Consider the following 23,968-nt stretch of genomic DNA (forward strand, 5'->3'; position numbering starts at 1 on the left):
GCCTCCTTTTCCCTCGCCTCGTCTGTCTGTCCTTCCCCCCAGGTAGGCCGCGGCCGCCGTGAACGGCTCCCCCGGAGGGGGAAGGGGGGAGTAGAGCGCAGTCTCGGGAGTACCCCCCCGGCCTGCGAGGGGCGATGGGGGTATGTGACGAGTGGGAACGGAGCGAGGCCGGTGGAGTAATTGATAATGAGGGACGGAGGAGCTCCGGAAGGATAAAAGGAGGAGCTACGAGAGTGAAAGACGAGAGAGGAGCAGGCCTGGATTTTGTTTTGTGTTTTGGTTTTGTTTGTGCGTGAGAGTCGTCCGCGAGGGGCTGTCGCGCTATTTTGGGTTTATTTTATTAAAGTTTTCTTTGAGCTTTCCCGCCTCCTTCTTCCCGAACTACGAACTTTGTTACAGATAGTTCACCCAAAAATGAAAATTTGATGTTTATCTGCTTACCCCCAGGGCATCCAAGATGTAGGTGACTTTGTTTCTTCAGTAGAAAACAAACAAAGATTTTGAGCACAAACCGTTGCAGTCTGTCAGTCTTATAATGGAGGTGAAGGGGAATCACGGCTTTGAGAGTAAAAGAAAACATACACGAACAAAACCAAATTAAACCCTGCGGCTCGTGACGATACATTTATGTGTAAAGACACAAAACGATCGGTCTGTGCAAGAAACTGCACCGTATTTATATAATTTTTTTTACCTCTGATTCACGCAATGTCCGAACTGTCCTGAGCGGCGGCGCGTCCTCCTGAGTGCGTCCTCGACAGCCGGCGCGTGACGCGTCTTCTTCTTCTTCTTCGTCCAATGGTCTCTCAATGGTCCACTTGAGAGATAGGTGGTGGTAGTGCACTTATAAGTCTGCGTAAAGCAAGAAGAAGAAGATGCCGTTTTGTGTATGTTTTTTTTTTTTTTTTTTTACTCTCAAAGCCGTGATTCCCATTCACCTCCGTTATAGGACTGACAGACTGCAACAGTTTGTGTTCAAAATCTTCGTTTGTTTTCTACTGAAGAAACAAAGTCACCTACATCTTGGATGCCCTGGGGGTAAGCAGATAAACATCAAATTCTCATTTTTGGGTGAACTATCCCTTTAAGAAATTTTAGGAGAAACATCTGACATAATACATCCGAGTTTTCAGCAAACAGGGTAGCACCTTTTCCACTTTTACTGTACATACTATGTACAAACTATTGTAACATCTAGGTACCTACAAGTAACCGTAACCCATGTAGTTACCTTCTGTTTCTCAGTACTTTCATGGGTCAGATGCAGCAACCGCAAACAGTTTTGGTAAACTATACAAAAGGAGCTACAAACATAGTGTTGAGCGCTGACATTTCTTATATTTACTATACACCGTGTACAACTGTATTGTAAAATCACATAAATTAATGATCAATTTATCATATGTACGGTAAGCTATTCCCATGTTTGTATGCTAATTGGCATCCGGTATTTTAACTTTTCACGTACCATGAAACCCATTTTTAGTGGCACAGCATTACTGACTTAGCTATTCTGTCAGATGATTTGTTGTTATATGTGTGTGATTATGAGTATGACTCTGTAGATAATATCAGATGCTGGCAGCCAACGGCACTCTGTATGTGTGTCTGTTGGTTTAAAAAAAAAAAAGAAAAAGAAAAACACTGCTTGCATGGGCTAACCACAAAGCTCTTTCTCATACTAACACACGAAACTGTGTCACGTAGAACCTTTAGGGGGGTGACAGGCCAGTTCTGTTGGCTGCTGTTTTTCCTTTGAAATAAGCTTCCTTTTAGATTTGCACATTTTGCATGCAATCGGAAATCAAGATACAGCTTCAAGGACGACCGTTTCTCTCTATTTGTTTCACCACAATGGAGTTGAAAGGTGCAACAAAAACACACACACTTAAACAGACCTACACACCTGCTTTTGCCTGAAAGGCACTTAAAGTTGATACATACATTCTACATTCTAAAATTAATTGGTGGCCCCTTCTGCTATTAAACTAGCATGATATTTCAACTCTCTTATAGCAATATGTAATAATTTTTGTAAATTTAATTTGTATGCAATGTAAAAAAAAATTAAAAACTGTAAATGTACTGCTAATTTGTGTGCCAGTACATTATCCATTAATTTTATGGACATGCAATGACGTGCAAAATTAAAAATAAATCACCTGTACAGATTTATATTTTCTTTTTTTTTTTACAGTGTATTTTTATACAATCTATTTACTCCCCACTGATGGATAGGTTTAGAAGTGGACCATCTTGCTTGCTTTTCCCCCCCAAAAATGATGGTTTCTTATGAATTCATACAAAGTCGCCACCTCGTAAAATAGTTAAGTTTTCTCATGAGATCAGGTTGGATTATTTTGTAGCCTAATGAAAATAAAAATAATTAATTTCTGCATAAACAATTAATTAATGCATAGGACTTCGTTCATTTTTAACATTAATATTTTGTAATGTACCAAGTTAGATGGTTGCCAGTCTCAATGATTGCTGCACTGCTTTTATGCAATTATGAGTGAAGTCATGGTCTGTATAAAATGTGAAGGTATAAAAATGTTTTTATTTTATTTATTTTTGCGTTGCCCTGAATGTGTACTCCAATTCATGAACAAATTACACTTATGAGCCTGTTCTTTTTATTGATTCAAAAACGTACAGTGAATGACTCAGTAAACAGTCCAAAAAGAAGAGTTACTGGTGTCTACAAACTCTATAGGACCATTCTTGATTTTGTTTGTAGTCTATCTATCCATCCATCCATCCATCCATCCATCATCTATCTATCTATCTATCTATCTATCTATCTATCTATACTCTAAAAAATGCTGGGTTGTTTCAACCCAATGTTGGGTCAAATATGGACTAACCCAACTGTTGGGTTAAATTGTGGTTACATTTTTAAATGAACTTTTTAACCCAGCAGTTGGGTTAGTCCATATTTGACCCAAAATTGGGTTCAAACAACCCAGCATTTTTTAGAGTCCATCCATCCATCCATCCATCCATCCATCCATCAAAATGAGTTGTCTAGCAGAATGTTCATACTCTTTTCCATACAATGAAATTGGGGATAGGGACTTTCTGTTGAACTCAAACAAGGACTAATTTAATATGTAATAACTTATGATATAAAGAACATTTGTATGGGCTACTTTTTTGGTACTTTTTGGAGCCAGCTTTTGCAGATAGTCATGGTCCCAATCCAATTTCTTTGCATGATGTATTCTTTTGGTGTTCTATGTTTTTAAGTAGACATGAAGGTGAGTAGGCAATCCAGTTCATGTTCAGACATTAGCTTGTATGTTTCAGAATTTTTGGTCTTCGAGATATTAGTCCCATTAGTACTTTCTGAAATACAGGACAGACTCAGTGAAGAAAAGGTGGAGACTTTAAGAGGAGATGTCAAAAACAATAATAGACTTCATGAGTCTTTTGAGTCAAGAAGAAGAGAGAAAAAAAACATTTTATGAGGAAAAGACCAGATATTATTAATAAAAAAACATTCTATATAATTTGCACTTCCACATATTCATGCTGAGTCCATTAGAAGATACATAAGAACCTGGCACAACATGGATAATGAGATTTAAACGTGACAGCAAATTTTTTTTTTTTTACGATTTTCAGTAAATGAGAAGGAGGTGATTCTCCATTTTTTCCCATTTAATCTAACTACTTTATATGATAAAACCATTTCCAAATGTACACTCAACAAGATCTCAGTTGTGATTATTCTTTACAATGGTATGGATATTGTGATTTTTACACTACTTTTATACATTACTGATTTGTATGTTTCTGCTTGTTTGTCATATTCAGTGACACAGTCTCAATCTGTTCAAAGCACAACGCATAATTTCCTGTCTGCTACAGTCATGGAGGGGTGTTTTGGAAAAGTGCTGTAAAAGTGAAAACAAATTCATGCCACTCACGGACAAGATGATCAGGATGAACCACAGTATTTCGTTTTTTTTCTGTTTTCCTGCAAAATGTCTTAAAGGAGCACTGGCATTATGAATATTGTTCCAAATAAAAAGTTTTCCACAGTTTCCCTCAACAGCCAATTCAGTCACACGGCTGGATATTTCACTGCATGGGGCATTTCAGCAATCTGTGTGAGTGTGTGTGTGTGTGTGTGTGAGTGTGTGTGTGTGTGTGTTGTTCTTTCATTTGTATTCACTGTGAATGACTCAGTACAATCTCAGCATGCGAGCTGTTTAAACAGAGATGGAGAAATTCATTTTCATTCATATTTCCTGTAAAAATAACACTAACAGAAGCAATAATAGAGAAAGTGTTTGTTTATCATTTCCCTTAAGCATAAACAGGAATGGTACATTTATGATCTACACATTTGTTTTCTATACCACCAGTTAAAAGCAGGATCACACACTGATATGTGAAAAGCTCGAGACTTATTTCGAACAAATACTATTAAAAATATTATCTTTATCTAATTCAAATTTTTATATTTATGTTTATACAACTAAATGTTTAAATGATGTATATATAAATGTTTTTATTTATAATTTATATCGTATTATATTATATTAAATTATTATCTTGTTTTACAGTAGTATTTTGTTATCGAATTTCACAATTTTCCTGTATGTTAAATTACAGTAAAAATGACAAAATACACAGTACAGTACTTTACCATAGATATTAAAATATTTTCTAATATTCAAATGTGTAAAACAGAGTGGAACATTGAAGTGTGAGAATTATGTGAAGTACAGTTATAGTAAATATGTTTGTTTTTGTTTTTAAATAAAGAGTATACTTTGGAATTAGGAATTTTGTACTATAAGTAATGTATACATATAAGTAATGTATATTTCAATTTATGAAATATGAATGTAAGTATCGATGAAGTATAATTAGCAGTGTAAGTAGTTAGACTTTGAAAATTGATCTGGTATGTCTAGATGAGTAAATAAGAAAAAAATATGGTGTTAGCAATCAAAATGTCAGTCATCTCAATCATTATCGTCTTTAACAGACATATTCTACAGTCAGTATTTCATTCAGTCATATTAACTGGTATAAATCACAATTACAATCTCATTAGATAAAATAAAATGAATAGATTAATTATTTTCCCTAGAGCTTTTATTAATTAGCTACACACTGAGACTAAGTGGGGCTTTTGGCAGTCCATTGGATTTTATCATAAATCTAAATAACAGACACAACGGTCGCTTCTTTGCAAAGCTTTGGATTCCATTCAATTAATTAAAATGAAATTTATTCTGACATACCCACACAACCACACAGGATTTCTTTCTGTCTCTGTGTGTGTGTGTGAAAGAGTGTGGGGGACTTTTGCTGGGGGTCTCCCAGACATCCGCCAGCTCCCTCACGGGTTTCCATAGCAACAGATATATAGAGTGAAGGCACGTTCCCTGATGCAACGCAACAATTACAATTCTCTTACTCTCTGTCCCATCCCCCATATTACCACCTCCCTATCCCACCCCTCACATCATCTTACACCTCTTTAATGCCACACTCACTTACTTTCCCAAAACAAAGAGTGAAAAAAAAAACCTTTTCAATTTTCATTCCTGTGTATACCACAAAAAAATGCACCACAAATCAATCCTCCATCTGTAGGTGCTTAACTGGTTGTTAATTAGCTGTTTATAACATATGCCTACTTTAATATATGTTTACACATTATAAGCAATACACTGTATTTACCCACCGTGATGATCCAGAGCTGTTTGATCTGTTGGCTTTTGTAGAATGTTGTCACAAATATTAAATAATGTAATTTGAAAGAAAGAAAGAAAGAAGCTAAAGCGACTAAAATAACAAAAGACTGGTACACTATTTGCTTAAATACTTAAATATTTCTCAGAAAGTATGTGCACGTTTATAAATCGTGCCATATCACTATTGCCCATATCTACATTTTTTATCATTTATTTCACTCCATCAATATTCAATCAGTACAATAAAATCTAAATAAATAAATATTTTCAGATTGGTGCACACTTTCAGAAAGAGAAATTGTTTACATTTATCTGTCTTTTTGAGGATATATATCGCTTTGAGGTGTCGCTTTTTATGATTTAGCGCCGCCTGCTGGCAAAACAGTCTGATTCATTTTCGAAACGTTTGGTTTCAAAGAACCACCCACTCAATTCGCCAACCTAAAGTGTACATTTAGTATGGAGGACTTATTCTGACAGTTTAATTGACATCCTAATGTTTTGCGCCGGATAATCCATCATACTTGGAAAAAAGCAGTGTTGCTTGTTAAAAATAAGCATGAAATATTAAAAATAGTCAGCTGCAATTTAATCTAATACTTTTTTTTTTGAAGTATCCAAAATATAACTACAACTATTGTCAGTGTCTGTGTCAATCAAAACGGGTCTGTCATATTTCTGTAAAATCCATCTGTATTTTTTTTTATAATTTTTGCAACGTCTTATACCAGGGGATATACAGTGGGTACGGAAAGTATTCAGACCCCCTTAAATTTTTCACTCTTTGTTATATTGCAGCCATTTGCTAAAATCATTTAAGTTCATTTTTTTTCCTCATTAATGTACACACAGCACCCCAAAATTTAAGGGGGTCTGAATACTTTCCGTACCCACTGTAAATAATTTAACATCCAAACAATTCCCTTTGTATGGAGGTGTATAACTACACAAATTCTTGTTTAAATACATATAGAAATAATCAAACATGTGATTAAAATAGGCAAATAAATAAAATAAATTGGTGGGCAAATGGAAAATGTTTAAGGAGATGCTAAACTCATCCTATTTATTTTCCTTTGATCACTAATTTATTTCTGAATGTAGTTCCACATTTATTTTTCCTCTGCGCAACATGCTAATGAGAGAGTGTCAACCATGGACTTTGTCAGGGACATGTCATAGCTGACAGGAAATGCATGGTGTTAATCCAGTATGGCCTACGTAAAGTCACTTTTTCCGTTCAACAGAGCAAGATACATAAAAAACTGAGCTGTATTGTCTGTACAGTATCTGTGACTTTACAAACGACCCAACGAAATGGCCAGTGTCATTTCCTGACGTCATTTTTTGTAACCCGATTGAGTCTTCAGCTAGCTTGATTCTCACTTTATTATTGTACAAACAGAGGCTCATATACATCCCTGAGAACTGGTCTGAAGTGGTTTAATCAAGGAACAGACAGTTTTTTCCCATTAGTTATCAGAACAGAAAATACAGGTGACAAAAGTATGTTTATTAAGCAAATAACGGTTCTGTATTGCAATTAAGAGCTATGTAAGCGTTCATATTTTACATTGGCCACTTAAAGCTCTCTCATGATTATAACTACAAACTAGCCCTATGAAAAAGTGGGGCTCTGTCAGTGCTTTGGCAAGGTAACACTTTTTTTTGCCATGCAATAAAGCTAAGTTCAATGCCAATTTAAAATATTGGTACAGTAAATAAAGTGCACAAAATCAGTATTTTGTTTAGGCACATTTGTCCAAATATTTTTGGCAGATTTGTCCAAAAGGTGTGCGTTTTTTTGCGCCAATGCATTGTTAAAGGATCAGCGTGTCATGTAATATTCCCATATAAACTTTAACATCCAATTAAAAAATATTTGTATAGTAAAATTCGCTAATTCACGAGATCAATACACAATACAATACATACCTTTATTAGACCGCTTTGTCGAGTTAAATGACGAGTAGCAAATGATTAAGTAGCTGCATTGGTTACTTTTATGCCACTGATAAAGCTTTTATATGTTTATATGTTTTATATGTTATATGGGGTAACAAAGGGGTTTTATAAGTTTGACTGAAATAATAATGCTATAACTGACACTTTAAATCAATGTTTCAAGAAACAACAACAAAAAAATTTAACAAAAAACAGATAAAGACAAAAAAGTAGCCATTGATAATATCTAAACAATATGTAGTAGTATAGTATATAGTATCCACATCAAAATGTAATAAAATTAATTTATGTGTGATTTGTGTGTTAATTATGTGCAATGTCTTAGCCACTAGGCACTGTTACATAGGGCTATACAGGCATCTAGTGGCAACACAATGATAGTACAGATACTAAATTGTGCAAAATGTTTATCTTAACAGTCAATTTACAAATAATGCATTCAGATATGTGGAACTCAATGCACTGAATCTCCACAAATTAGTGTCGTTACTATGACAACCAATTTGAACGTGACAAGCAACTGGTGTCTGAAAATAATTATTTATATATATATGCATGTGTAATAGGGATTTCGCCTAGGGTGTCAAATTAGCTAGAAACGGCCCTGTATGTAAGCATTAATATTTTACATTGGCCACTTAAAATCTTTTATGATTTAACTCTCTCATGATTATAACTACAAAACTAACCCTATGAAAAAGTGTAAGATAATAATCAGTCCCCTTGACTGATGAAGTTAATACGCATGCCCAGGCAAACGCTCAAGCGCGTCACACACGATCCACCTATTCTTGCATAATTGACACCCTCTCATTAGCATGTTGCGCAGAGGGGAAAAAAATGTGGAACTACATTCAGAAATAAATGAGTGAGCAAAGGAAAATAGTTAGGATGAGTTTAGCATTTCCTTTCACATTTTCCATTTGCCCTCCAATTTATTTTATTTATGTGCCTACTTTCATCACGTTTAGTTATTTATTTATGTATTTAAACAAGAATACGTGTATTTATGCACACATTTATTTATTTATTTGTGTATTCATTTATTTATTGTTTTTGCAGGTTTCGTCCTCCATACCTTTGTGGGTGATCCGTTCGAAAGTCAACCCGTTTTACTGAACCGTTTGACTCATTCATTAAAAAGATTGGACTCAAAAATATGATTCGGGTATCGTTAGCAGAACGACAGCCGACAGAAAGCACGACTTTGTTTGCGGAAATATTAACAGACAAATGTAACATTGTACAATTGGTTAACACTACCCTGCTTCAAAAATAAATAGATAGATAGATAGATAGATAGATAGATAGATAGATAGATAGATAGATAGATAGATAGATAGATAGATAGATAGATAGATAGATAGATAGATAGATAGAACAGACTACAGAATCACTTTATGCAATACCGAGTGGATCCATAGGCTACGACAAAAATCACTTGATTTAATTACATAAAATTGAAACATAGCCTACTACCTTTGAGCAATGCATTTCAATGACCTATATTTTTGCAGCTGACAGTGTGCAATCCTGCAAACCACACAGCATTTCTATATCTGCTTCCTTTAGTGTGTGATGAGAGGTGTGGAACGCGCGCGTGACGTGCTCGCAACCTGAAGGTCTAGAGAAGTTCTAAAAGCAGGCGTTCTTTCAGAGCACTGCATTGAAGAGCTGCGTTGATTTGAGCTGTAGCCTACTGGGTAAGTGCTGTTTCCATACTCTGTACTGTTGACTGCCTAGAAATTCACTAATAAGATGTTCATCATTGCATACATTCTGCAGCCTTATTATCCAGTTGACTTTGCCATAGCTGTTAGTGTGTCAGTTGCAGGAAACCACAAAACGTTGAAGAAAACAGTGTATAAGTCAACTTTGCAGTTGAGAACCTGCTCTTCTAAAAACAACAAGGTGATCTTTTAAAGAAAGCACCATGTGTGGGATGTTTCAAGGAGATTTCAGTTATAAGAAGAAAATATGTTTTCACACTGTTTTGTCTTACAGTGCCCACACAAGTGTGGCAAAAGCTGTGAATCACAAGCTTTTGTTGCAGTTCGGAGCATATGCCTGGATTTTTGGTTTAGAGAAGGATTTAGAGCTCGTTTATCCAGTATTTGAGCACTTTTTTGAGCATTAATTGGTCTATTTTAAGTCAGTTTATACCTGCTGAACTGTTGTGGCTTTGGCCTTACATAAGGTTTATTAAATTCTTCCCACAGAGGTGAATGCAGCCCTTTTATAGGTGATATTAATATCACCTAAATGTTGCTCTTTCAAAGCTTAATAGAGGTCTCAGTTACGGTATGTTTAAATTATATAAAGTAGCAAGGTTGACTGAGATGTTTCTCCTCAAATTTGATGAAATCAGTTGACATACAGTAACAGTACAGTTGTATAAGTTGATGAGAAATGTTGCGATTTGTGAATTTTGATAGCTGATTTTGGTATTTTGGCAAATTTGAGCTAAATGTAAGATTATAGGGTCTTTTCAACAGTATAGAAAAGTCTAGCCTGCTCTCTATTTAATCTCATTTAAATATAAGAGAAACAACGGAGATATGAAAGAGATTTAACTTGATTGTTGGATATATCTTTTGAACTTTTGCTTCTTTGAAAGGCATTTTTATTGTTTACTAATGTTACTTACTGATGCTGACATTCTGCATCATATCAAACACGTCCCATCTGAGCTCTTTCTGCCAATAATTTGACAAAACCTGCTTGTAAATCACACCGTTATTGCCAAAAGAATCACCTTTTCTGAAGAATTATGAAGACAAGTTTACATGATGTCCGTATTTGTAAACAGGGTGATCCAGAAAAACAAAACTATCAAATAAAATAAAAGATATGAACATACTACCTTCTGTGGTAATGATATGTGTGAATTAGAGGAACTGCAAATGTCGGGCACTGGAACATCTTACTCGCATCAGACTGCAATTTCCAACCACATTTTAACCAAGAGCACAAATGTCAGCGTTATGTGATTTAAATTCAAACGGTTTACTGCAACTGTTTCTAAGACATTTGAACCAGAATAGTTATGGTTTTTCCTATGCTCCATTTTATAATATACTCAACTGTGTATTTTACTGTATCTGAAATGGCCTTAATCTAAAGATAACTGTCAATCTGCAACGTTTATCTGATAATTCCTATTATTATCAATGTTAATCTAAGATTTATAAACTAAATGTGGGTGAAAGTTGTACTGCTCAGTGGTTATATGTTGACTTCTTTACAAAGGATAACACAGATGATGGTTTGTGGATTATGTCATGTTATTTCAACAGGCTTGTGGCAGAAAACCATGGGTTAAAAATACTATGATGAACCAAAATGTGCAAGAATAGCTCAATAACTCAATACCAGCATCAATAACTGAATAAAAGCAGCTGTAAGCATAATTGGTTTGAATGAAAAGGGTGTTTTGCCTAGCAGGCTTTGAAATCAATCTTGTGAATGCTCTGCATGTTCTGCATGTCTTTGGTCCTTTCAGTAGTTACTTTAAAATTTAGGGTTTAAATGGAACAATGACGTAGGATGAGATACCAAGTAGATCTGATTTTTAGCGCGCTCTCATAGTGCTAAAAACTTGATTGTAAAAATCACTTTTTCTCCTATTTATTTATAAAAAATGTATGTTTTGCCTTTACCTCTCAGATAGAAATGCACAACACTGTAGTTCTGTTTTTGCATTTAGAGCTGCTAAAACTTGACTCACATTATTTGTCATTAGATATTGTTGTCAGTCCAATTTCTGGAGTAGCCACTGAAAATGTTTAGCCTATTTATACAGTATATTCCATAATATCTTAATTTATGTTTAATTTAGGTCTACACTAACGTTTAAAAGTCCGTTTTTTTAATATAGAAGTCTCTTATGTGCACTAGGGCTGCATTTATTTGATCAAAAACACAGTAAAAATAATTATTCCAATTTAAAATGTATTATTACAATTGACTCCAGTCTTCATTGTCATGTGATCCTTCAGAAATCATTCTTATATGCTGATTTGGCGTTCAAGAAACCTTTCTAATTATTATAAATGTTGAACACAGTTGCGCTGCTTAATATTAATCTGGGAACAGACTTTTTTTTTTTAAAGAATCTTTGATGCATTTTTTTTTTATAAAAATCTTTTGTAAATGTATTTACTGCCACTTTTGATAAATTTAATGTGAATAAAATTTATTTTATTGTTAATTTCTTAAAATCATATAAATCTCATAGGCTATATATATATATATATAAAATAGTGTGCTATATTTTAATTAAATATCAAAACAAATGAAAGGTACTTTCCTATTTTTGATTTGGAACTTTATTAATGCAAGTTAAAAGATTTATTCATAATAAACGAGTATGTATGGTATCAGTGCAAATTATGCAACATTAAAACACGCCAGAAAGGGATGTGACAGAACTATCTTCAAACTGTTGACATGGAGTGAAGAAAAGTAGTCCCATCTCAAAAAGACAATTTAGATGACATCTCAAATAACACTTTTTTTTTTTTGTACAGAAGAATTATTACAAGTACTTTAAAAAATACAATCTTTATGCTTCTGCTTATAAACACTTCAACGTGCTTGCCTACTGTCATTGTATGTGGATTCATGTAAAAATGTTTTGTTTCTATGAACTGAGAGAACTGATTTTCTGTGGAAACACCCACAGAGTTTTAAGTATTGATTATGGAATATTAATTGAACACGCCTTATGAGTTTAAGCTCCCGAGTGGTTTGCGAAAGGTCAGATGTATCTGTAGTTCCGTCCAGTCCAGTGTATGTGAGTTCAATGGAGGCGTTTGTCGTTTGATCCCACACTTCTTCCACCCCTGCAGCTTTCACATGCTGGGATAGTTCAACTCTGTCCACTCTGGAGTCAGTATTGACCCCACACACTGTTTGATGAAATATCACATTCATAGAGCCAGTAAAGACTTACTCTAAAGTTATGACATTAAAGAATCTGTCTGTGTCCTGCTGTGTTCTTTCTATCCGTCTGCTGTTGTTTGTCTCTCTTCTGTCTATCCTGGTAGCAGAAGCAGGTAAGAGCAGCAGCTCGCTATCTGCGCGACAGTCCTTCAATGATGCAGGAAGTGCGGTTTGAGCTGTCAGTCAAACGACAGGAAGTGCTTGGCAGTCATACAGACACATTTACAGAGCAAGAAAGAGTTTTTAAGCCGGTGTTTTGAGAAACTTAAGCTAAAGAAAAAAAGTATGTTATACATACTGTTATACTGAAATAACAGTCAGAAGCAAAAGCAAAATGGTAAGGGGTGTTACATTTCCGACGCATGCTTGTGGTGTTCGGCCAATCACAATGCACGGAGTCAGCTGGCCAATCAGAGCAGACTGTGCTTGTCAAAGGAGGGGGCTTTGTTGAAAACGAGCGTTTGAGAGGCGGGGCATAGAGGACCGACAATAATGTACAGTATTTGAAAAATTTTGTTTTTTGAACATTAAAGCATGACAACATATTCTGTTACACCAAATACACAAAATAATGATCTTTAAAATAGCATCATATGACCCCTTTAACTATATTTCTTGGTTTGTTATGCCACCTCCAATATTGTGGTGGTGAGTTAATGCCACTCACATTTTCTTGCAAAAAATAAATAAAAAATCTGTTTATTATATATATAGACATGAATATCGTGCACCATAACATACACATCAAGTATAAGTGTCACCAGTGAAGTGAATCCTGGCAGGCTGTTTGGATGGGAGTTTTGTATTTCACATCTATTAATAGTTCTTTCTCTGGCTCTCTCCCTTCACCAGTTACCTTACGGCTTTCAACTGGCAAGAACTCTAACACTCTGTAAGTGTTTACTATGGTTCTGTGGTCCAACTGTTTAACAAGTCAGCGTGTTTTCTGCTTAGTTTATGACATGTTAAGTGTTATTGGTTCATTGAAACGTGGTTGGTGGTTGGTGTGAACTGGTGTTGTTAAATTAAAGTGCATGTGTAGTATGGAGAGAAGTAAAAGCATGTATTCAGCTGTGTTTCCATTAGACAACCGCGTTGCTGATGGCTTCTTTTTTTTACTCTGGGTTTTAGTAAATGGCTAAAGGAGAGATTATTATTGATTATTAATCATATTGATTATTATTGATTATGTGACTTCATTATTATATAATGATGAACAGATCAGAGTTGTATATTATGAATATTATAAGAATCTCTCTCTCATAATCAAAGACATTTTTAACCATTGAAATGTTGAATGTACTAATGATCTGTTACGCTACTCATCAGATATGTTATTAATTAAACTTACTGCTCTCAATAATTTTTTTTTCTTATTTGAGGAAAAAGTTAACATTAATTTCTGTAATTTTACAAAACTTGATTTTCTTCATCAGTGTTAAATCTGAAGTTGTCAGAAAGTGCAATGAACATTTTAATTTTATTACAAATCTGCTAAAAAATACTGACTATCTATTTACTAATATGCATTTAATTTAAATTTGTAATTTTATTATTTACTGTTTTTAATTTGACTTTATTGTTGTGCTTTACTACTGGAATTTATTCTATTTTATTCTGCTTTTGTAGACCGTTCCAGGTTTTCATCCCAGCATAATTTCTTCTAAAACAGTGGCTATAAGAGAGGACAGATCTGGTGGACAAAGGACAAAGTTAAACACTTATTTTGAAAAATATTACTTTGGATGCCACAGAGTGAAGGACATCACGATTGAGCCATCTGAGTTTCGAAACCCATATATCGGACATGACCAATATGAAAATAAACATCAAATAGGAGTACATCACTGTACAGATCCTTACAGTGGAATTAACCACCGTGCTTTCAAGGAAAACTGTATATCAGAGGCTATTGCTGTTGGATCTGAGAGTTTACAGTCATGTCTCCATTCCTGAGGATAGGTTTTTCGAGTTTTGAGATGGACCCAGGGCTTGCTTACCATGAAGAAGTACTCAATCCATACTGCGCTGTCTACATGAAAGAAGCTGTGGAGACTGGTAAGATACTTTTGCTACAGATATTAGGGCTGTCAAAATGGCTGAAAAACTAAATTCGAATTTTGTACTTAAATATTATCAAAACTATTTAAAATGCATAATTTCAGTTAGGGTGAAGAAAAGCTTTTGGCTTGTCTTCTGAGGCCACAAGAGGGCGCATCGAGCAAAATATTACTAATGCACATTTATTCAAAGCATAAGATAACATGACTATCTGTGAAAAATGTGCATAATGTTTAAAATAATGTTTATAAACCAATTATAATTAATTAAGTTGCTTTAACAACTATAAACAAAACAGCATCACGTATGTATGCATAGTTTAATACAAAGGGCGGAAAGCCAATCACACAGAGTACATTTCTCAGTCAAAAAGATGAGATGCAGTGGGATGGGGAAAAAACCCGCCATAAAGTCTCGAGATGTTTTTTCAAAGTTGAACTTGCATTAGCTTTACATGGCTTTCTAAACATGAGGCTCTTTTGTGCGAGACGCGAGTGCAATGGTAATAGATGTCCCTCTAGAATATACGCGAAATATGCGTTCTGTGTGAACGACTTGGTTTCAGTTTTGATGTAAACAAGATCTTCTCTGCATTGATGTTCTCTTTTTCTGCAATATTTTAAATGAACAACGCAGCGGCGCCGCATCTAGTGGTTTCAACTGGATAGGCTAACAAAAACATTATAATGCAACGACACTTACATCGTCATCGCATCTCGTGCGCCGCTGATAAGGCTGCCTTCTTAACGCACACCTAAAATTCGAATGCAACGGTTTTGCATTCGAATGTGGATTTTTATTTGAAATTCGACGAATATTTGAAATTCGATTTTTTTTTGACAGCCCTAACAGATATATGAGGATAGTTTACCGTAAAAGCATCAAAACATAGATAGACAACAGACACCACGGGGCAGTTCCTTCAATTATGGACATTTTTACAATTATATCATCCTTGTTTTACCCTTGTCTCACCTTTAATCCTAAAATATGAAAATCAATCAATATGAAATGCAATATTTCCTATTAATATTCTGAATATTGCATAATTATATATAAATATGAATCATGTGATGTGCAAAGAAAAAAAATAAAAATCAAGGTAAATATGGGGCCCTATTTTAACGATGGTCCATGCACTCAGGGCGTGTCCGAATCCACTTTTGCTAGTTTAACGACGGGAAAACGGTCGGCGCGCATGGTCTAAATGGGTTATCCCTATTCTCTTAATGAGTAATGGGTGTTTTTTGGGCGTAACGTGCAATAAACCAATCAGAGTCTCATCTCCCATCCCCTTTAAAAGCCAGTGACTCCCGCCATGGCGGATTCGCTATTTACATGGCGGAATGTAATTTTTAATTTTTAAAAATGTTTGTGTGCTGCTGCGCGTCCCTGTGTGTGTAATAAGCAAAGTGTACGCGCGTTGTGCACCCGCCTATAGGCGCATATTACTAACGTGCTCTTTAAATAACAAAGAAAAAATATTGCACCAGACTTTAGACCAGGTTTGAGTTGGTCTATGGCGCAATCTATTTTCAGTTCCTCAAAATAGCAACGCGCCAACAATGTGCCTGAACACTCTTTTTTAGACCAGCACACCCATGGGCGCACAAATGGGCCCAAATGCATTTGCTATTTAAACAACACGTTGCGCCGGGTGTATGATAGGGCCCATGATTTAAAAAATTTTATATTTTGCTTTAAGCTGTAATTTTGGCAAATGATGTCTGAAAAAAATATTTTATTTATGATACATAAAATGCTTTAATGCAATTTTATTTAAAAAAATGATAAAATAAAGTAAATGAATGAATGAAAAAAAAAGTTTAAATAAATGAAAAAACACAAAATTAATGCTGATTTCGGATGTGGTGAAAATTGCATGATGGTTCAATAAAATAAAATAAAATAAATTTCCTGTGATGCATGTATGTTTTAAAGTGTTAAAGATATTATTATATCATTTAAAATATTAATGTTAAAGAAACATTCGTAACTGTGAAAAAAATTATATTAATAAAGCTTGTTTACTAAAAGTTCATAAAGACAAATTTGCCCATAGTGGAAAAAACACCCACAAGATCCACATACTCAGTTTTCAGTACACTCTTAAAAATAAAGGTGCTTGAAAGGTTCTTCACAGCGATGCTATAGAAGAACCATTTTTGGTTCCATAAAGAACCATTCAGTCATAGGTTCTTTAAAGAACCATCTTATCCATACCTTTTTATAACACAAAGAACCTTTTGTGAAACAGAAAGGTTCTTCAGATGTTAAAGGTTCTTTATGGAACCATTTAGACAAAAAGGTTCTTCTATGGCATCGTGAAGCACCTTTATTTTAAAGAGTGTAGGTGAAAGTGGGTCTGATCAAAGTTTGTAGCACAACTTAACTTACCATTATTGGATGTTTTGTCTGTAAGTGTGAATTCTTGCCTTAAGGGAAATGTGTATCATAAGTGTCATTGTCAGTAAAAAGGAAGTATCTGTTTCATTTCTATTAAACTCACTCTTCAGGTTGTGATTCATAACGTCTATCACACACATCCCAGTGATTCAGCAAAAGCATCAGTTTATGATGACAGACAGATGCCAAATATGGAACCATTGCGTCTGAGCATCTGACAACCAAATATGCAATAATTCAAAAAGTTTTGCAGATGCCGTCAAGACGTTTTTATACATACTACTGTAGGTACTGTATATTTGAAACTCTATGAGACCTATAGGAATGGTTCACACACAATTTTAATTCTGTCATTATTTTTTACTCACCCTCATGTTGTTCTGAAAGAATGATTCATTCATGAACCAAACATCACTACTTCTGTCATGGGTGCATTTTTTTTTAAATATCTAATTTGAATTATTCTTTAAGACCACTGATCACTGCAGTGTTTCACTGCTTCTATACTGCAAGTGAGCACAACAATTAGAACGCCCACTTATAATCAACCAAGCAAATCAAGAAGAATCAAATGAATATGTAACTATTTCTGCAAAAGTGCATTTGAACTCACCTACCATATGCATGTCGGAGTATTTCTATATATATATATATATATATTTTTTTTTTTTTTTTTTTTTTTGCATAATATGTTTACTTGCACAAATGTCTATAGCTGGTAAAACGTGGGTGTAAATCAGATCAGATGAAATGATAAGCAATTGTACAGACATGCATATTACTCAAACATAGCCACTAAGCAGTATTGAGGACGCAAGGCTTTCCCAGCAACCCCTTTGGTTTCATTCTCTACAACCAACCACAACCACACATACCTGTCAAAATATAAAGTGTCATGTCATTCTGAAACACTTTTGAAGCATCTCTACTGTCAAGTACAAGTCAGATAAACTGCATGTCAAGTTTTTTTTTTTTATTATTTGTTTAATGTCAAATTACACATTAAATGAAAATGTTTGTATTTCTAAGTGACAACAGAATTTAACCAACCAAATAAAATAAATAAATATATAAATATAAATGTAGAGCTGTACTTGATTTGATCCATTTGGGAATTTATTAGATTATGAAAAGTAGGCATTATACACCAGAATGAAGGCAGGTGGTTGGAGGGGAGGGGCTAAAAATAAGAGGACTCGATGATGTCAGCAAAAAGGTAAGTCGTTTTAAGAGTTATTTGATGCATCATGCACAATAAGACCAGGAACAGCATTAGATATTAAATGTCATGTTGACTTTAACTAAGGGACATTTTTGACATTCTACCAAAATTGCATGGTTTCATTTGCATGGTACTATATTTGTCTTCCTGCAGTAAAAGCTGTCAGATTATATCGAACAGTTAGAGCATTGTGCCATTTCAGTGGTATTAGTTTCAGATCCGGTAAATCCAGTTAGAATGCTGTAACACACATGAAGTGATTTACTCGTGCTGAAGCTTAGTCCAGTCAAACTGTCAGTGTTGTGGAACTGATTTGGAGGTGTATTTGTGTGTGTGTGTATATGTAGAAAAGGGTCAGGTGTACAAACAGAAGCGGCCCACCATGTATCCCCCCTGGAGCAGCACATTTGATGCTCACGTCCACAGAGGACGAGTAATGCATGTGGTGGTCAAGGACAAGACGGCTGAGCTAAAGACGGAGGCTACTGTTCAACTTGACACCCTCGCTTCACGCTGTAAGAAAGAGAACGGCAAATTGGAGATCTGGGTGAGAGTTTGTGTGTGATCAACAGTGGTGACATGCTCAGAAAATCTAATCAAAGCTAAATGGAAACAAATGTGTTACAAGTGCTGATATACAGTCAACCATTGGGTGGATTAGAACACTAAACTGCTCATATTTAAAAAAAAAAAAATAATAATAATAATTGAGCAAATGGATGTGTTATAAATGTTTTCAATATATTTTCAATAATTCAGAGAGATTCATTTTCGTGTATTATAGGTTGAACTGAAGCCACAGGGTCGCTTATTGATGGAAGCGCACTATTTTTTGGAGAGGAGTGGTGAGTATTTCTCAAAATCAGATCCACACACAATCTCACACTGATTAATATATTAATGCAAGCATTATTACTTCTATTATTACGTTATCATTTTTTATGAGCTGATGGATCTAGCCCACTGGGATATAGGGGCATAAATAATTTTTGGTGTTTTTGTGTGGGTTCTTGTTTGTTCTTAGACGCTTCAGGTCACGGTGAAGGAGATGAAGAAACCGAACGGGAAAAAGAAGGGGTGTTTGCACTGCATCACAGACGAGGAGCCATCAAACAGGCTAAAGTTCATGTGGTCAAATGTCACGAGTTTACCGCCACCTTTTTCCCTCAGCCGACCTTCTGTTCAGTCTGCAAGGAGTTTGTCTGGTATAATGTCTCAAATATACATATTTAAAACAACACTCTTATTAGGAAATAACTTCTATAGATAACATGAAACATGAATCAGCATTCAGAACTTACGTAAAATAATGTGGGGTTGAATTTTTTGGATTAATCTATTGATCTATTTTGATTTGACTGGATGAAAACATGTTAACAAGGAAAATACTGATTAATTATATGTTTTACCTATATTGCCTTGATTACATCAGCAGAGAAAGTTATAACCTTTTGATGAAAACAAAGATTTTTTTTTCTATAAAATACTGAAAGTGTGAACCGCATAAATACAGAGTTCTGGCATGAAACGCTAGATGGCGCAGTTCAATAGGTCTAACTAAATCTGACCTAATATCATCATTATCACATGGCACAGCTGATTGGTTCTCTCCTGTATTGGTAGCCAATGAGCTCACTGCTCAACATTCAAATATATGACTAGTGCTTGCCGTAGCAGTTGCAGCTTGCTTCAGGAACCCCCCACCTTCCCCAGCTCCACCTGTATAGATCTGCTACGAGGTGATTCATGTATGCTATATGGGGTTACTTCATGTATGTTATATTTGCAGCAGCAATATTTCTTACATGCTCACAGCAGCATGTTGTGGACATATTGGCAGTAGCAAGTCTCGGTACTTGCTCTGCCGCAGCAGCAGCAGCAGCAGTGTAGCAGATCTATTCCGCCAAGACCAAATAAATTAACATTGTCATGTACATTACCATGCCAATCCCTCCGAGAGTTGTCATGACAGAACTTTGATTTCATGGTCTCTTTAGAACATCATTCAATCATTGAATCATTAAAAAAATACTAAACTAGAATAAATCTTATCAAATGTACTCAACATAAAATTTACATTATGACATATAGGTGTATGATATATAATGGTGAGAATATATATGGGCCATTCTACAGAATCTGTCCAAACTGCTGTCCCACAACCAAAAAACACATTTAAAAAGCATTTATATATTCAAATCTTATATGTTTACTAAGATCATTCTATTCTCTATTGAAACCCACAATAATATTTAAAATATAAGTAAGCTTAATATATATAAAATCATAATTTATTGGGTACTTTCAATTGGGAGGTGGCTGTCACGAACCCTAACCCCTAAGTTTCAACTTATGAAAATTATATTGAAACAATTTTTGTATTTTTTTCCATTGTTGTTTTTAAAAATATATTTTTGATTATTTTAAAAAGTGAAGTTCAAAAAAATATTTATTTTATATTTTCTTTGTAAATTATGAAACTTTCTGTTAAAAATGTGTCCCGCAATTTCCATGTCACTACCGAAACAGTGTATGTTTTAGTTCATTGGCTGAGACTGAAATTAACTACACTCCTACATTTATGATCAGGAAATATTTATGTCTCTCTCTCTCTCTCGTAGCTACAGGGTGAGTAGATAGGCCCCATCATTTTGAGTTAAATGTGTTCAAAAGCCTGAAAATCTGTGTGTAACTCTAAGGAACGTCACTACCGACTACCGCTTAATTGCATTTTTTCTGCAATTAAGTGCACTTTTTGGAAGTTTTTCCATATCATTTAATTTTTATGTGTGTACAACTGTTCAGAACTGTGCTAGCTAACCATGTGTTGATTAGCACCTTTGAGATAAGTTTAAAAGTATCTAAAATTGTCAATGTCAATTGACAATGATGACATGTTTCGGTAGGGACAATTTTATGGGATACCACCCAAAAAAACAAAGATGTCACTACCGAAACTCCACCAAATGTTTCGGTAGTGACATCTTTGTTTTTTTGGGTGTTATCCCATAAAATTGTCCCTACCGAAACATGTCATCATTGCTTTTAGTACAGTTATGCAGTTTTTTTTTGTATTTTAGTTTTTTTTTTTTTTTCTAAGTATGCAAGTTAAAATTCTGTAATGTGATGTGGTCGCTACCAAAGCATTACTGTCACTGCCAAAAATGTGCAGTCACTACCAAAACATGGGATGTTTTGTCAAAAATAAAGTGTACTGAATTATCAACTAAGATGTTATGATAGTTTTTGGTTCAATGTATATTCAAACTAATGAATACTTCACTTTGAACTCAGTATGATCAACTTTTTTCCCTTTACAAAGAAAAATTGGATTCAAAATACAACAAATCTCATAAATTACACTTGAAATATTGTTAAAAATGTAACATATTGATTTACCTCTGAATAAATTTATAAAATAGCAAAACATATATATATTTACAATGTAGATGTAAGCTAAATCTTAATAGGTCAATATAACCCTTCTAATTAAATTATTATTACTGTTTCGGTAGTGACAAATTTGGGAAGGGCAAATATTCCAAAACTCTGAAAATACAATATGAGAATTAACTGCACAATTACTAGAAATGTGTAACTTAGATATTATACAATTTGCATACATACAAATTTTTTGGAAAAAATTTTTTTTTCAAGACGTTTTTAACTCTGACTTTGGACCAAGTCTGTAGAATGGCCCATATATAGATAGATAGATATGTATGTATGTATGTATGTACAGTGGTGTGAAAAAATGTTTGTCACACTTTAATGTTTCAGATCATCAAACAAATTTCAATATTAGTAAAAGATAACACAAGTGAACACAACATGCAGTTTTTAAATGAAGGTTTTTATTATTAAGGGAAAACAAAATCCAAAACTACATGGCTCTGTGTGAAAAAGTGTTTGCCCCCTAAACCTAATAACTGGTTGGGCCACCCTTAGCAGCAACAACTGCAATCAAGTGTTTGCGATAACTTGCAATGAGTCTGTTACAGCGCTGTGGAGGAATTTTGGTCCACTCATCTATGCAGAATTGTTGTAATTCAGCCACATTTGAGTGTTTTCGAGCATGAACTGCCTTTTTAAGGTCATGCCACAGCATCTCAATAGGATTCAGGTCAGGACTTTGACTAGGCCACTCCAAAGTCTTCATTTTGTTTTTCTTCAGCCATTCAGAGGTGGACTTGCTGGTGTGTTTTGGATCATTGTCCTGCTGCAGAACCCAAGTTCGCTTCAGCTTGAGGTCACGAACAGATGGCCGGACATTCTTCTTCGGGATTTGTTGGTAAACAGCAGAATTCATTGTTCCATTTATCACAGCAAGTCTTCCAGGTCCTGAAGCAGCAAAACAACCCCAGACCATCACACTACCACCACCATATTTTACTGTTGGTATGATGTTCTTTTTCTGAAATGCAGTGTCTGAAACATTAAAGTGTGACAAACATGCAAAAAAATAAGAAATCAGGAAGGGGGCCAACACTTTTTCACACCACTGTATGTATGTATGTATATTTATATACAAAAAATAGCACTTACATTATACATTACTAATATTTATATAACATAACATATTAACATTATAAATATAAATGTGGTTTTTTTCTTAGCGTGTTCTTTTCCTATTTCAGGGGCCTGAATAAACAGGGATATCAGTGTCGGCGTAAGTCATTTTTTTCACATCCTCATTGCTGTAGCGGTTCCTATACAAGTTTCCACTGAATCACTGTCAGGACTCCTCCTACACACTTCTCTCTATTTTTCCCCAGAATGCAATGCTGCCATCCATAAAAAGTGTATCGACAAAGTCATCGCCAAATGCACAGGCTCAGCAATAAACAGTAAAGAAACCATGGTAAACACAAGGTTCTTTTCATCACCCTTTTATACAATTACATAAAGCACACAAAGTGTTTTGTTTCGTTTATTGTTACTTAACACTCACAAAAGGGTTTTGGTGCCCTGATTTTACAGTAAGTCAGAGACCTTTGGACATTTTGTGCAAATGTAGGCTAATTATAGATTCGGCAAAGCTTTATTAATCTGCAGATGAACGCATAATTATAAATATTTAAGAAAATGAATCATCTTTTTGTCTCAGAATCCTTCCTCTTTCAGTAATTGGTAAATGCCACAAAATAGTTTTTCCAACCTTTACTGAGTCACGCTGAAAATAACGAATGACGTTTTGGACACATTTTCTTGTTGTCACCTGGTGTGTGAGTGTGTGTATGTGTTCTACACTAAATATGTGTGCATATGTGTGTGTTTCAGATCCATAAAGAACGTTTTAAGATCGACATGCCTCACAGGTTTAAAGTGTATAACTACATGAGCCCAACATTCTGTGAGCACTGCGGAACCTTGTTGTGGGGTCTTGCTCGGCAGGGCCTTAAATGTGAAGGTGATTCATTACACAACCACATGCCAACTATGAATGTCTAAGGGTCATTCTGTGAAAGGATCATTCTGTGTTTTTCCATTTTGTAAACGTCTATACTATTCTATCAAAAACTGTGTTTAAATAATGTAATTATTACACTAAAATTAGTGCTGTCAAATGATTAATCGCAAATAATCACATCCAAAATAAGAGTTTTTGTTCAAATAACATGTGTGTGTACTGTGTATATTTATTATATATATA

At 34.7% G+C, this 23,968-nt stretch overlaps 1 protein-coding gene across 4 annotated transcripts in view; it reads left to right on the top strand.

The window, feature by feature from the left end:
- Positions 1 to 9,296: 9,296 nt before the first annotated feature.
- Positions 9,297 to 23,968, top strand: part of LOC107555829 (protein kinase C theta type-like) — a 25,464-nt gene continuing 10,792 nt past the window's right edge. For 2 of the 4 annotated variants that reach the window (XM_016238738.1, XM_016238740.1), the window contains exons 1-9: positions 9,297 to 9,385; positions 13,479 to 13,518; positions 14,256 to 14,684; positions 18,663 to 18,862; positions 19,100 to 19,160; positions 19,340 to 19,520; positions 22,953 to 22,984; positions 23,091 to 23,176; positions 23,596 to 23,725. In XM_016238738.1, the coding sequence (XP_016094224.1) occupies positions 14,567 to 14,684; positions 18,663 to 18,862; positions 19,100 to 19,160; positions 19,340 to 19,520; positions 22,953 to 22,984; positions 23,091 to 23,176; positions 23,596 to 23,725 (808 nt within the window). In that variant the 5' untranslated portion in view covers positions 9,297 to 9,385; positions 13,479 to 13,518; positions 14,256 to 14,566. Of the gene's footprint in view, positions 9,386 to 13,478; positions 13,519 to 14,255; positions 14,685 to 18,662; positions 18,863 to 19,099; positions 19,161 to 19,339; positions 19,521 to 22,952; positions 22,985 to 23,090; positions 23,177 to 23,595; positions 23,726 to 23,968 lie in introns of those variants that run through there. The other 2 variants (XM_016238739.1, XM_016238741.1) reach the window with 2 other exon arrangements.

This window comes from Sinocyclocheilus grahami, unplaced genomic scaffold, assembly GCF_001515645.1.
Source record: "Sinocyclocheilus grahami isolate Dianchi unplaced genomic scaffold, SAMN03320097.WGS_v1.1 scaffold546.1, whole genome shotgun sequence".
NCBI classification, from domain to species: Eukaryota; Metazoa; Chordata; class Actinopteri; order Cypriniformes; family Cyprinidae; genus Sinocyclocheilus; species Sinocyclocheilus grahami.